This window comes from Aplidium turbinatum, chromosome 5, assembly GCF_918807975.1.
Source record: "Aplidium turbinatum chromosome 5, kaAplTurb1.1, whole genome shotgun sequence".
Classification (NCBI taxonomy): Eukaryota; Metazoa; Chordata; class Ascidiacea; order Aplousobranchia; family Polyclinidae; genus Aplidium; species Aplidium turbinatum.
The window spans coordinates 7,967,819-7,979,741 of NC_137476.1; the positions used below are offsets into that span (position 1 = coordinate 7,967,819).

General features: G+C 40.7%; 2 protein-coding genes across 2 annotated transcripts; one reads left to right on the forward strand and one right to left on the reverse strand.

Annotated features, from left to right (window-relative positions):
* Nucleotides 1-402: 402 nt before the first annotated feature.
* On the forward strand, nucleotides 403-7,266 carry LOC145770900 (zinc finger MYM-type protein 1-like). The gene is made up of 3 exons (XM_082582643.1): nucleotides 403-660; nucleotides 927-2,276; nucleotides 7,234-7,266. The coding sequence occupies exons 1-3, from the start codon at nucleotides 403-405 to the stop codon at nucleotides 7,264-7,266; spliced, it is 1,641 nt and encodes a 546-aa protein (XP_082438769.1).
* Nucleotides 7,267-9,478: 2,212 nt separating this feature from the next.
* Nucleotides 9,479-10,860, reverse strand: LOC145770901 (histone H2B.1-like). The gene is made up of 2 exons (XM_082582644.1): nucleotides 10,533-10,860; nucleotides 9,479-9,513 (listed from the first exon to the last, which is right to left on the reverse strand). Exons 1-2 carry the CDS (start codon nucleotides 10,855-10,857, stop codon nucleotides 9,479-9,481), a joined length of 360 nt encoding a protein of 119 aa, XP_082438770.1. The 5' UTR covers nucleotides 10,858-10,860.
* Nucleotides 10,861-11,923: the final 1,063 nt, after the last annotated feature.

An 11,923-nucleotide genomic window follows, 5' to 3' on the forward strand; every position in this document is an offset into this window, starting at 1 on the left:
GAATCAGAGATTGTATTTCAGATACCAAGTGTTATTGAGATGAAAAAAACAAATCAGACAAGCATTGCAGGTTTTTTTGCGCCCAAGCGGCCTCGCCCAAGCGCTAACGAAGCAGCAAGTACAAGTAGTAACCCAGGTTCATCAGCTGACAGTTGCGAAAATCAAACGGATGTAGATACGCATAGTTTGCCCGATACAAGTAGAACTCAGTTAATCCGGATTCGGTTAATCCGGATCTTCGCCTAATCCGGATGAAACTGGAAGTACAAATGAGTCAGGATTGATAGAACCGTCATCGGTTAATCCGGATCTTCGCCTAATCCGGATGGAATCGCCGGTCAAATCGAATCCGGATTAACCGAGTTCTACTGTATTTCTCCTCTCACAAATTTTCCGGCAGTTATGCCAAGAAACGACAATGGAGATCAATCCGCGCAAAAAGAATGGTTTTCTCAATATAACTGGTTGAGACTAAACGATGATGGAAGCTGCTACTGTTCCTTCTGTTACTGGGCCACTACGAATAAACGTGTCAATGTCGGCACATCAACGCCATGGATATTGAGACGTTCAGCATGGAAAACTTTTCGCAAAGGAACCTCCTCTTTAGAGAAGCACAAAAATTCAGATTTACATCAACAATCTACAAATGTTCTAAACGTAAGTTTGCATAAGTGATAATTGCCACCACTGGTGGTGGTGGTAGAGTGGTATTGTGGTAGTAGCAATGTGGTACGGTATTGTGGTAGTAGCCTGGCGGCCCACCAGGCATATTAATAGCCTACAGTTAAAAGACGATCAAGTGATGAAGTTTTGTAATCAATATGCGGAGAGGCCTCGTCAAGATAAATATCAGCGCAACATATAAAAAAAATAAGCTTGAAAATTAACTGTAGGCTACTATTAAATATTATTGTTTTGTACAGATCAGCCTCAGTGATTCACACAACCGTGCACGAATTTGCAGTCGCACCCAAGAAGAGCAACGCATAAACAGGGTTGCATTATCAGCTATTTTCAGTGCTATTCTTTTCTGTGGAAAATCATGTACACCTTTACGGGGACATGGCGATGAAAAGATTTCATCCAACATCTGGAATCTCCTGAAACTCCTTGGGATTTATAACAATGAAGTAATGTCTTACCTATCATCAGATGCTTGTGATAAATACCTTTCACCAAAAATTCAAAACGAAATAATTAAAATGATCGGGGACAAAATTATCCGTCAAGTGATCTTCAACATCCGAAGTCAATCTCTGGGAGTCAATAAGTTTTACAATATTGATAAGTACGTATTTTCCATTATAGCCGATGAAACATCGGACATTTCCAACAAAGAACAATTAAGTATATGTTTCCGTTACTGCACAAGCTCTTTAGAAAGTGATGAAGTTTTCATGGGTTTTTACGAAACACCGAAAACAGATGCGGAATCACTCTATAGAATCATCAATGATGTTCTTTTGCGGTATAACCTCAACTTCAATCAATTGAGAGGACAAGGGTACGACGGAGGGAGCAATATGGCAGGGAAGGTAACCGGTCTTCAAAAACGCATTGCCGATAAAAATCATAAGGCCTTGTATTTTCACTGTAGTGGCCATCAATTAAATTTAGCTGTACGGGATGCCTGTCATAACAACATCATTGCCAGTCAAGCGATGACACTCCTAAACGCAGTTATAAATTTTATACGAGATTCACCAAAACGTTGGAGTATTTTCAAGGGAATATTGGCGACAAACTCCTTTCCTAATATAAGCAAGATGAGTCAAATCAAACCACTCAGCGATACAAGATGGGTGTTAAGATTGGACGCCTTGAACTGCTTTTTGAGCCAATATCTCTCTATTCTGGAGTTTTTAGAAGAAATTAGGAATGACATGTCACAGTCTGGGAGCATTCGCGGTCGAGCTGTTGGCCACTTGCAAAGCTTGGAAAGATTTGGCAACTACTTTGGACTTCGCTCGCTACAACATCTCTTCCAAACTATTCACCCAGTTCACAAATCTTGTCAAGGTAGGAACGTAGTAGCTGGTGATGTTAGCGGTTGGATGGAATCGCTTGTAGAGACTCTGACTGCCGATAGCTCTTCTGCAGATAATGCTACATCATTTTACGAAGAATGCAAATTATATGCTTGTGACTTGAGGTTAGATCTCCCCAAAATTCCCCGGCAGTCACGCAAGAACTTCACCGTTTCAGAAGACGAAATTGCTGTTTTCTACTCAAACGTCTACAAAAACATTCTGCAAACGGCGTCAGATGCAATCGTTAGCCGTTTCCCTTCTTCATCATACCGAATGGCATACTTGCTACGAGAGCTGCTAGAGAATCCCACAATGAAAGAAGCCGATGTTACGAAAGTAAGCAAGTTTTATGATGGTGACTGGGAACGCAAGGATTTGCTGCGAGAACACAAACAGTGGTTCGCTTGTTGCAAACGTGACAGTGATGTTGTGACAGTGAATACGCTACGTCAAAAATTCATTGCACAGCCGTCAATGGTAGATATAATGCCAAATATATATGCAGCTTTGGTAACTTACATTGTTATGCCGACTTCTTCCTGTGAAGCCGAACGTTCCTTTTCGTTATTACGACGCTTGAAGACCTACCTTCGCAGCACTCAAACTCAACAACGACTGAACAATTTGGCCGTTATAGGTAGTCATCGCGAATTGGCGGAGAAATTAAACATGGAAGAACTTGTCACGGAGTTTGTTTCCAAGACAACGACCCGCAGAAACAAATTTGGATGTGATTAATTTATAGCAAGCCGAATGATAAGGCAGACATGAACAAATTAAAGTCGAATATATTTTAATATTCAATGTAAGATCACTTTCGCCTCGCATGTAATACTTGTTTTCATTTCTATGTGATCGTTTGACATACCGCTGCAGTCTATTCGATTACACATGCGACAAAGTTATCTTCTTTTATGTTGATTCGACGTTTCATGACGTAGGCTAAACATGGTTGAATTTACTATTAGATTGAGTCATTTGTTTTAACATTTTCCATCGGTTAGGTTTTCAATTGATTAACCTATATTGACAATTTTCATAAGATAACTTAGAGCACCCCTAATTTCGTCAAATTTAAAAAAAAAATTACGCCAATGGCTGACATGAAGGCGTAAGTAATTCCACGTTGCTTATGGGTAATTCGACGCGACTTATGGGTAATTCGACGCGAGTCGAATTACCCATAAGCCCCATAAGTCGCGTCGAATTACCCATAAGCTCCATAAGTCGCGTCGAATTACCCAAATGCCCCGTAAGTCGCGTCGAATTACCCATAAGCAACGTGGAATTACTTACGCCTCATGTCAGCGTATATGTAATCTGCAGGCTTTGGTATCGTGCACGTTATAACGTCCGCGTTTTGTCGCTTCTACCTTTTATAGATCTGTGTTAAGTTTGTCGTGTATTGTTTTTTCGTTGTGATGGTCAGAAATAAAAACAAACTAAACTGATAATATTGTGAGCGTTCTCGAAACATTACCCATATAAACAAATTAAGCGAAGATTTCACGAGCGCTTGCGTGGCTGAGTGGTTAAGGCAAAGGCTATTGAATTTGGTGACACGGGTTTGATTCCCACCCTTGCCATTATTCTTTTTTTCTTTAATTATCAAGTTCAAAGCAAGAATTAAGTCTCTGGCTGAGTGCGAGAACGATTGCTATGCTGCAGTCACCTGGTTCATAGGGAAAATTGCCCAATGTTAAGGTGTTTTATCGGACAAAACACTCCATCTGCTGCAGCAAACTGCAGATTACACATAAGCGGACGGGAAGGCAACGAAGCCAATCTTTGTGTCCACCTTTAGGCATGCCTTCAAGTGTCCTGCTCTTGAGCGGTGTCGAACTATATTTTGGAACGCCCAGCCCGTGCTCCTCACCACTCGGCTATGCAGCCGACTACTAGGCTTCTAGACGGCTATAGACTACACTCTACACTATACAGGCTTATGGGTAATTCGACGTTACTTCTAGGTAATTCAATGCTACTTATGGTGCCTATGGGTAATTCGACGCGACTTATGGGGCTTATGGGTAATTCGACGCGACTTACGGGGCTTATGGGTAATTCGACGCGACTTATGGGGCTTATGGGTAATTCGACGCGACTTATGGGGCTTATGGGTAATTCGACGCTACTTATGGGGCTTATGGGTAATTCGACGCGACTTATGGGGCTTATGGGTAATTCGACGTGACTTATGGGTAATTCGACGCGACTTATGGTGCTTATGGGTACTTATGGGTACTTATGGGGCTTATGGGTAATTCGTGGGACCCCAACAGATTGTTATAGCTCACTCAGTCAAATTTTGTGTTGGTTTATTTATTTTCTAGCCTAGTTTAGGGAAATGATCGATCGTACACAAAACATTTTACACTATTAACGACTAGGTTAGGTGGCTATAGCATTTACATTTTTAATACAAAATTGTTAAAAAAGTCAAAAGTGTTGTTAAAGGAGCTTGGCCTTGCAGTAGCGCTGTTCGACTAATTTTGTTGCTTTTATTCTAAGATAAATATTAACATCATGTTATCCTGGATACTGGGTACAAAATGCGTTCTTTTTTAGCATAAGAGTCAACCTACCTAAAATTTTATTAGTGCCGCCCGCCACAGCTCTCCTTAGCGCCAAAGTGGCTCGCATGCAGAGATGGGCGTGATCTTGATCTTGAAGATCACTTTTTTTTTGGTGATCTTGATCTTGATCTACGATCACTTTTTTTTGTGTGATCTTGATTTTGAAGAACAATAAGATCAAGATCACTTTAAAATTAAAGTTTACTTCCTAGATAGAGGCATTTTTTTAAAACTTGTACTGTACAAAGTAGTTAGTGGCGACTACTAACATTAAGCCACTGCTAATCTGGTATGTGTCGAACAAAAGACGATTTAAAATCTCCATCTAATCTGGTCAGTGTTGCCATTTCAAAATTGAAAAAGTTTTCGGTGTTGGTCATAATAAATAAGTCAACTTCCGTGTACTTTATGTTGACGTATAATAAAAAATGATTTAACTTTGTTCACAATTTCCATGTGTGAATTTTAAAGAAATGTTTGCTTTCTTTGACCCAATTTTAGATGTTTCAAAAGTGTAGAATGGCGGTGTTAAAAAATCTGGACTCTAGCTGACTTTGGTCATGTAAAGTGGTTTATTGCAGCAAATCAACCAGACCAAGACTTGTTTACGGTCTGAGTATGAAGCGGTTTGTTTGACCACAAACCTCTGGAACTTTTTTGATAGCAGACAACAGTATCAAGGTTGCCAGATGGGTAAATGGTGCAATAAACATTGACATAACACAGTGAAAGTTAAAACAACTTAGTAACATGAATAAAAACTCCAACATAAACCAGACAAAAATTTGGTAAAAAATGATGCAGTTAAACTTTATATTATTATTTATTTATTATAAATAAAAAGCATAAAACTAATTGCTTTTTCAGTAGGCTACTATTGTAATTAACCTCGGCCTTGGGGTGACGTTGCGATTCTACGCAAACTACGTCAACAATTGATAGGCCTAATAGCAACAGTCACTAACTCATTACAATTCTTAGGCCAGCGATCGAGTAGTTAAAAGTAAGCAATACCAACTATATACCTTTACCCGGGTTGCTAATATACAGTATAGTAACTATTTTTTGCAACATCATTGACCAAAAACTTCATTTTTTTTCAAGTACACAAAAAGTGATCTTGAAAGTGATCTTGATCTTCAAGATCACGATCTTGATCTTCAAGATCACTTAGTTTGGTGATCTTGATCTTCAAGATCACCTATTCTTGGTGATCTTGATCTTCAAGATCACCAATACTGGTGATCTTGCCCATCTCTGCTCGCATGCAAAAAAGGTTGGTGACCCCTGATCTATAGTATTGACTGAATTGCTTCTTCTGACTGAAAAAATTCTTGTTCAAAAAAGAGCTTCCACAAAATGTTGATGGAAGCCTAAATTTATTAAGCAATGTCTAGCCCTAAAGCCTAGCAAATTTGTGAAAATGTACCGGTACTATGTTAACTAATTTGCGTTCATATTCATTCAAAGCTTGTCACACCAGTGTTGAAGCCCGATAAGAGCATTGTCTGTAATGTTTTTTAGATCATTGTCATCACAGGAAAGACTAAGGGGCTAGTGCTAGTTGGTGAGGATGTGCTGCATTGTCTGATTGTCTAAGCCACAATCTCACATTGTCAGGAGTCATGTGCCTTTATATAATAGGCTACTGTGTTAAGATTCTGAACATATCCTGTTCTCACATAACAATCAAGTAAGTTCTTCACAAATCAAGTCTGTGTTATGAAGTGCACTATGTGACTAAATTGTTACGATACGCTACTTACACTGACGGAGCAAAGTTTTCACAAACTTAGTTCCTTTTCATAAACTTTGTAGACTGCTCTGTGACAGTCATTTTGTGCATAACTTGCACTGTTTCAGTAGAAAATTTGAATTGGCTTTGACATGAAACCAAATATACTTTCTTTTGAAACTATTTTCACACTTCCGAAGGCTTAGTCTACTTTAAGCATGCTAAACTATCTTAATCAAAAGCTACTCCAAGAAAATTGGCCTTGTCGACTACTACTATGAGTCATGAGTTCGTAGGACTAAAGGTGAAAGAATGTCACGAACTTTTCAGACTGACCGCGATCCTACCAAATAATTTTGTCGTAAACAACATGAAATGTGTCACGTGACTGTGACGTCAAGTGCGTAAAGAACGTAAATCGGACGTGACGTACGATTTGAGATAAACAACTTTCGGCGTGAGGCGATAAAAATTGTTTCCATCATATATTATTTTTATAGCTGGCTTGGAACAAAATACGCTTACAGTAACTAGCTGCAAAAGATGATAGTGGTTTACTTTTCGTAGCATAAGTCATGGAATAGCCTACAATGCCTACATAGATAGTAGGCTAGTTAGTCTTGATAAAGAGGGAAATCCAAGGAGTGGCTATTCTTTCAAACCAAGGCCCAAAGTAATTTTAAGTACGGTAACTGAAATCTTTCCAGGGGTTGGTGAAAAATCATTTCCATACGGTTACCGAAATCGACAGAGTGAAGTTTTTTGATTCTTAAATTAAACAAGAGTTAAGACAAAATAAGTTAGGCTATACAATTTGGAAGAACATTAATTAGGATTATGCAGATGTGCACTGTTGTGTCACGATTAGTCTAGTCTACTTTCATTCTAGGTTTCCAGCATTTATGACACTTATCCGAGGTAATGCAACAAGACGTCTTTTCGAACTGCGGAGTAGGCTAAGCTACTTCTATTTACAAGGGAAAGAATCACAATGTTTAAACGGATCCAGAGAACAAAAAGTTTATTACAAGAGTGACCTAACTTATTTATGCTAATCTGACACTTCAGAAGTAAACAACTTCGACACTTCAGAAGTAAACAACTTCGACACTTAAACAAATTATGCTATCTTTCGTTGTAGGCTAAGTAAGGTTTCATGTGGCCTAAAATTTCACTTCTGCTTGAGCATGATGTCATTTTAGCCTAACCGAGACTTAGGCTACCGGTCACGTTGTTCCTCGGTTATTGACTTTTTCAGGCTGCGTGGGAGTGCGCAAGCTATAGCCTACTATAGTGCAGGCCCGCAACCAGCAAATATTTTCGGGGGGGGGCATTTAATTTTTATCAAAGAACATACATTGAAATGATGCATTGTGACATTTTTATGTTAATGTCCACGCCCATTGATAAGGGACAAGAGTGTGTGGCACTACCATGTTACGGTTCAGTGGTCATAACTTATGTCAATCGCGTTTTTGTTTAGTAGGCCTACAGCATTAAAGGAAACTAGCCTTTGTAACCTTTTCTCATTTAGCTATGACTACCCAAGGAAGAAAATTACGATAATACAGTAATGTGTTCAGTCGATTACAAATAAAATACAACATCTGTAGGCTACGAACTGCATTGGCAGGACTGGAGTCATAAATTAGGAATTAATAACATATATTTACCTCAACATAAACAAACAGATACATATGAGTAGCCTAAACTCAACATGGTAATTACAAATTACAATCCTGAAACATTTTGTTGGCTCAACAAGTTTTTATGTTTGTAGGCCCAAAGAAGTTGACTTTGCAAACGCAAAAGGACATTTTAATTTAGAGCATAATGTCTAACTTTCTACTTGATTTGGCAAGTTCGTTTAACACTAATTCCGCGCTTGGAATTTGAGTACGATGAGGATTTGAGTATAATGAGGATGCCAGCCTAATTTATCGAACAAAATCGTTAGCATGGCTTCCAACCAGCGTAGCCTACTTTCGGTTTCGATAGTCTACACTCAGTGGCGTAGCCAGAAAAAAAAATTTGGGGGGGGGCAAATATTTGATGAATTGAAGAGAACGACAATTTTATGTAAGCCATCGCCATCTGATGTGCAGTGACGTATCTTAGAGCGTGCCAGAGGCACGCGTATTCTAGGGGGTCCGAGGGCTTGCTCCCCCGAAAAATTTTTGAAAAATTACACTCAAATAATGGATTATAGCACTTTCTGGAAACACTTTTAGGGTAATATTTGTATGAAATTTACTTGCAGATAAACAGCTATTAACTTTTTAAAGGTAGCTCTTACATACGAACGGGCAAAAACTGAACTGCGGCTAAAATTAGAGAACACCAAAAACTCAGCTACACAAAAACTCAACAAAGTAAGCCATTCTGAAATTGCTTCTACAAATTAGTTAAAAGAAACGTAAGTCGCGTAAATTTTGCGCGAATTTCGATTTGCAAAATTTATTGGTGTCTTTCTGTGTGTCTAAAACATGTCCTTGGGGGTGTTAATAGCCAGATGTCTTGGAAAACGTTTTAAATTTCTACAAACTGTATTATATTTTCAACAAAGGGCTCAACTTCGGAATCCAAAGTTTGAAACTTGGGAGGGGCATGGCCCCTTTCGCCCCCCTGGCTACGCCTATGTCTACACTCTACAGTATGGCTGTGTCTATTCATAGTACATTTCATACTGCATAGAACGCTTAAAAAATTTTCAAAAAATTTTGGGGGGGGCAAATGCCCCCAATGCCCCCCCCTGGTTGCGGGCTTGCAGTATAGTGTTCTCAGCTTTTCTGACCATCAAATCAAAAAGCAGGAACCGTCATGTTGATTTTAGAAGCGGCATTATTTCTCGCAGTGGCTAGCGGTTGGAGAAAAACAATTCGGACTATAGGCTACATCCATCCATCCCGTTGAAACTATAGGCTATGATGCGTATTATTTCATTTTTAGTTCTTTACTTGTTTTTGATCTCTGTAGCCTACGTTCGGTAAATATTTGTCAAACTTTTTTGCCTTTTATTGCAAGCACCAAGCATATTTTTGAGTTTTTCCGAATTTAAGTTGTAGCCTACGCGAACATTGCACGCATTTTCCGAAAGGTTGAACCAGCGTTGCTTGAACATGGCGTTTTCTCGTTCATGAATCAAGAGCATAACCAACTGAGTTGCTGCCTAATCCAAAAAGATTACAATAGAGCAACGATAGAGCAAAAGCCTGCTTAATGCTCTGGGCTACGGCCGTGTGACCAGGCCCGGATTAAGGTCAAATGGGGCCCCTGTGCTAATGAATTTTATGGGGGCCCTTACCAGCTTACGTGGAGCGTAATGAAAGTAAGCTGGTTTCACTTGCAAAGGAAAACGAGCCTTGCTTAGATAAGTTAGATAACTTTGAAATAGCACGTGATCGATGATTAAATAAGCATGTGCAAATTAAGTCAACAATGTTTACGTTATAATGGATGCAAAATCACACACATTAAATCAACGAAACCGTGCAAGGGAAAACATTGTAGCAAGGGACCACTGTTAGTACTGCACACTACACTGCAAATTGCAATGAAAGATTATTCTGAATTTCTATTCTAAACTGCTCTTTCATTCACTACTAACTACCAATAGGATTTAGAAAACTAACATGAAATTCAGTCGAACGACTTTTTTCTGGCTTTCTTTGCTGCAAAGTCTGTAAGGATAGCATCAAAATTGGGAAGTCGCAGTTTATCACACTCTACGCTTAGAAGGCAGTTTATCACACTCTATGCTGAAAGAAAAATTTTTTTCAGCAAAAATTTGTTATTTTATTTATTTCATTTTTAGGAAAAGTGGGGCCTTCTGTCTGCGGGGCCCCTGTGCTTTAGCACACCCTAGCACAATGGTTAATCCAGGCCTGCGTGTGACACACGATGAAGAAGAAGATCCAAAATGATCAAATTTAACGACATGTTTAAAAAACATATATTTTCGGATGTTGGAGTTATCGGCCGACTACAGAACTTTTCTCTTGGTGTATCAGAAAAAACGTGGACTGAGATAAAAAAAAAAAATGACAGGAAGCGGATGCGGATGATAGCGGATTGTGGAACCCGTAGGCTACGTCTTGGAAGACCCGTATGTCTTGTTGTTTGAAATGCAGGTCGTCGTTTACTTAAAGCTGGTGTAGCCTACTTCGTGACTGCTTTGGTATAGGCTACCTTCGGACACGGCGTGCTTCGCCAGTTCGCCGGGCAACAGCAATCGAACGGCAGTCTGGATTTCGCGACTGCTGATGGTCGCTCTCTTGTTGTAGTGAGCCAGACGGGACGCTTCAGAGGCGATGCGCTCGAAGATGTCATTCACGAAAGAATTCATGATGCTCATCGCCTTGCTGGAGATTCCGGTGTCCGGGTGGACTTGCTTGAGCACCTTATAGATGTAGATGCTGAAACTTTCCTTTCGCTTTGCGCGCCTCTTCTTCTGCTTGTCGGCAGGTGCAGTTTTCTTGACAGCTTTCTTGCTTCCCTTGCTTGCGGACGCCATTTCGCTAGTTTGCTCAAAAGACGAGTGAAAAATAAATTGAATTGTAGGCTACGTTAGCTCAATGGTAACGAGCCCGACTTAAGATCAAGTGACGCTGATTCGACTCTTGAGCAACACATTTTCAGGATTGCTCTCCATCCAGCGGCACCAAATGGATGGAATAATTCTCCGGCACGGAACACTGCCAATCTCGGTAACCAGCCCTCATCATCGTCGTCGTGTGAGCCTCTGGGACCAAGGGTCTATCCTTTTAACACCCCAGATTCGCGATGTTCCCGGACAACACTGGAAGGCTATTAGAGATCATCCAGTCTTTGGTTTCATTACCCATGAAGCGCAGACCTTCCACTCCGTTAAGTGGCTTGAAGATGGTAAGGTTACAGTCATTGATGATGTGGTCTGCAGTCTGTTTCTCGGCACCACACGCACATGATGAGGAAGAGGCCATTCTCCATTGGTGCATAGTTGAGCGGAACAGCTCGACGGCTGAGGCGCACCCATGCCTGTCTTTGTAGTGTCGGCCGATGGGGCGTGTGTCGGCGTCAAGATGAACTAATGGAGTCTGCTGGTGCTTGACTTCCATTTGTGGTCCGCACAAGTAGCCGCAGAGATGTCTTATTCATCATCTTCGTTGATCAGAAGTTGAGCGGCTGGCACAAATGGGTGTCTTGATTTCAGTCGACGGGGTGCTCGTTTGGAGGAGCAGAGATCTTGTGGTGGAGAAGATGGTTAGGCTCCAGTGCCTTCTTCGCGACGAAGCTCAGCAGGTTGGATGATAGCGAGAATGGAGAGATTGTTTAATGTTGTAGGACGCAGGCATCCGGTCACTGTGCGCAGTGTCGATGTTGTGGACAAGGGCAAAGCTGCTATACGCAAAGTGTCAGCCCTCGCCCCCAGCTGAAGCCTGCCAGGCGCTTGAGTAGCGCGGGATGTCAGTTTCGTGCGCAGTGACACCAAATGGTGACGGTAGGTATGCGAGCGATCTGTCTAGTGTCACCCCAGGATACCTTGGTTCTAGGCAGTACAGAGGTTTTTCATTGTTCTAAACATCTAGCTCACGATCAGC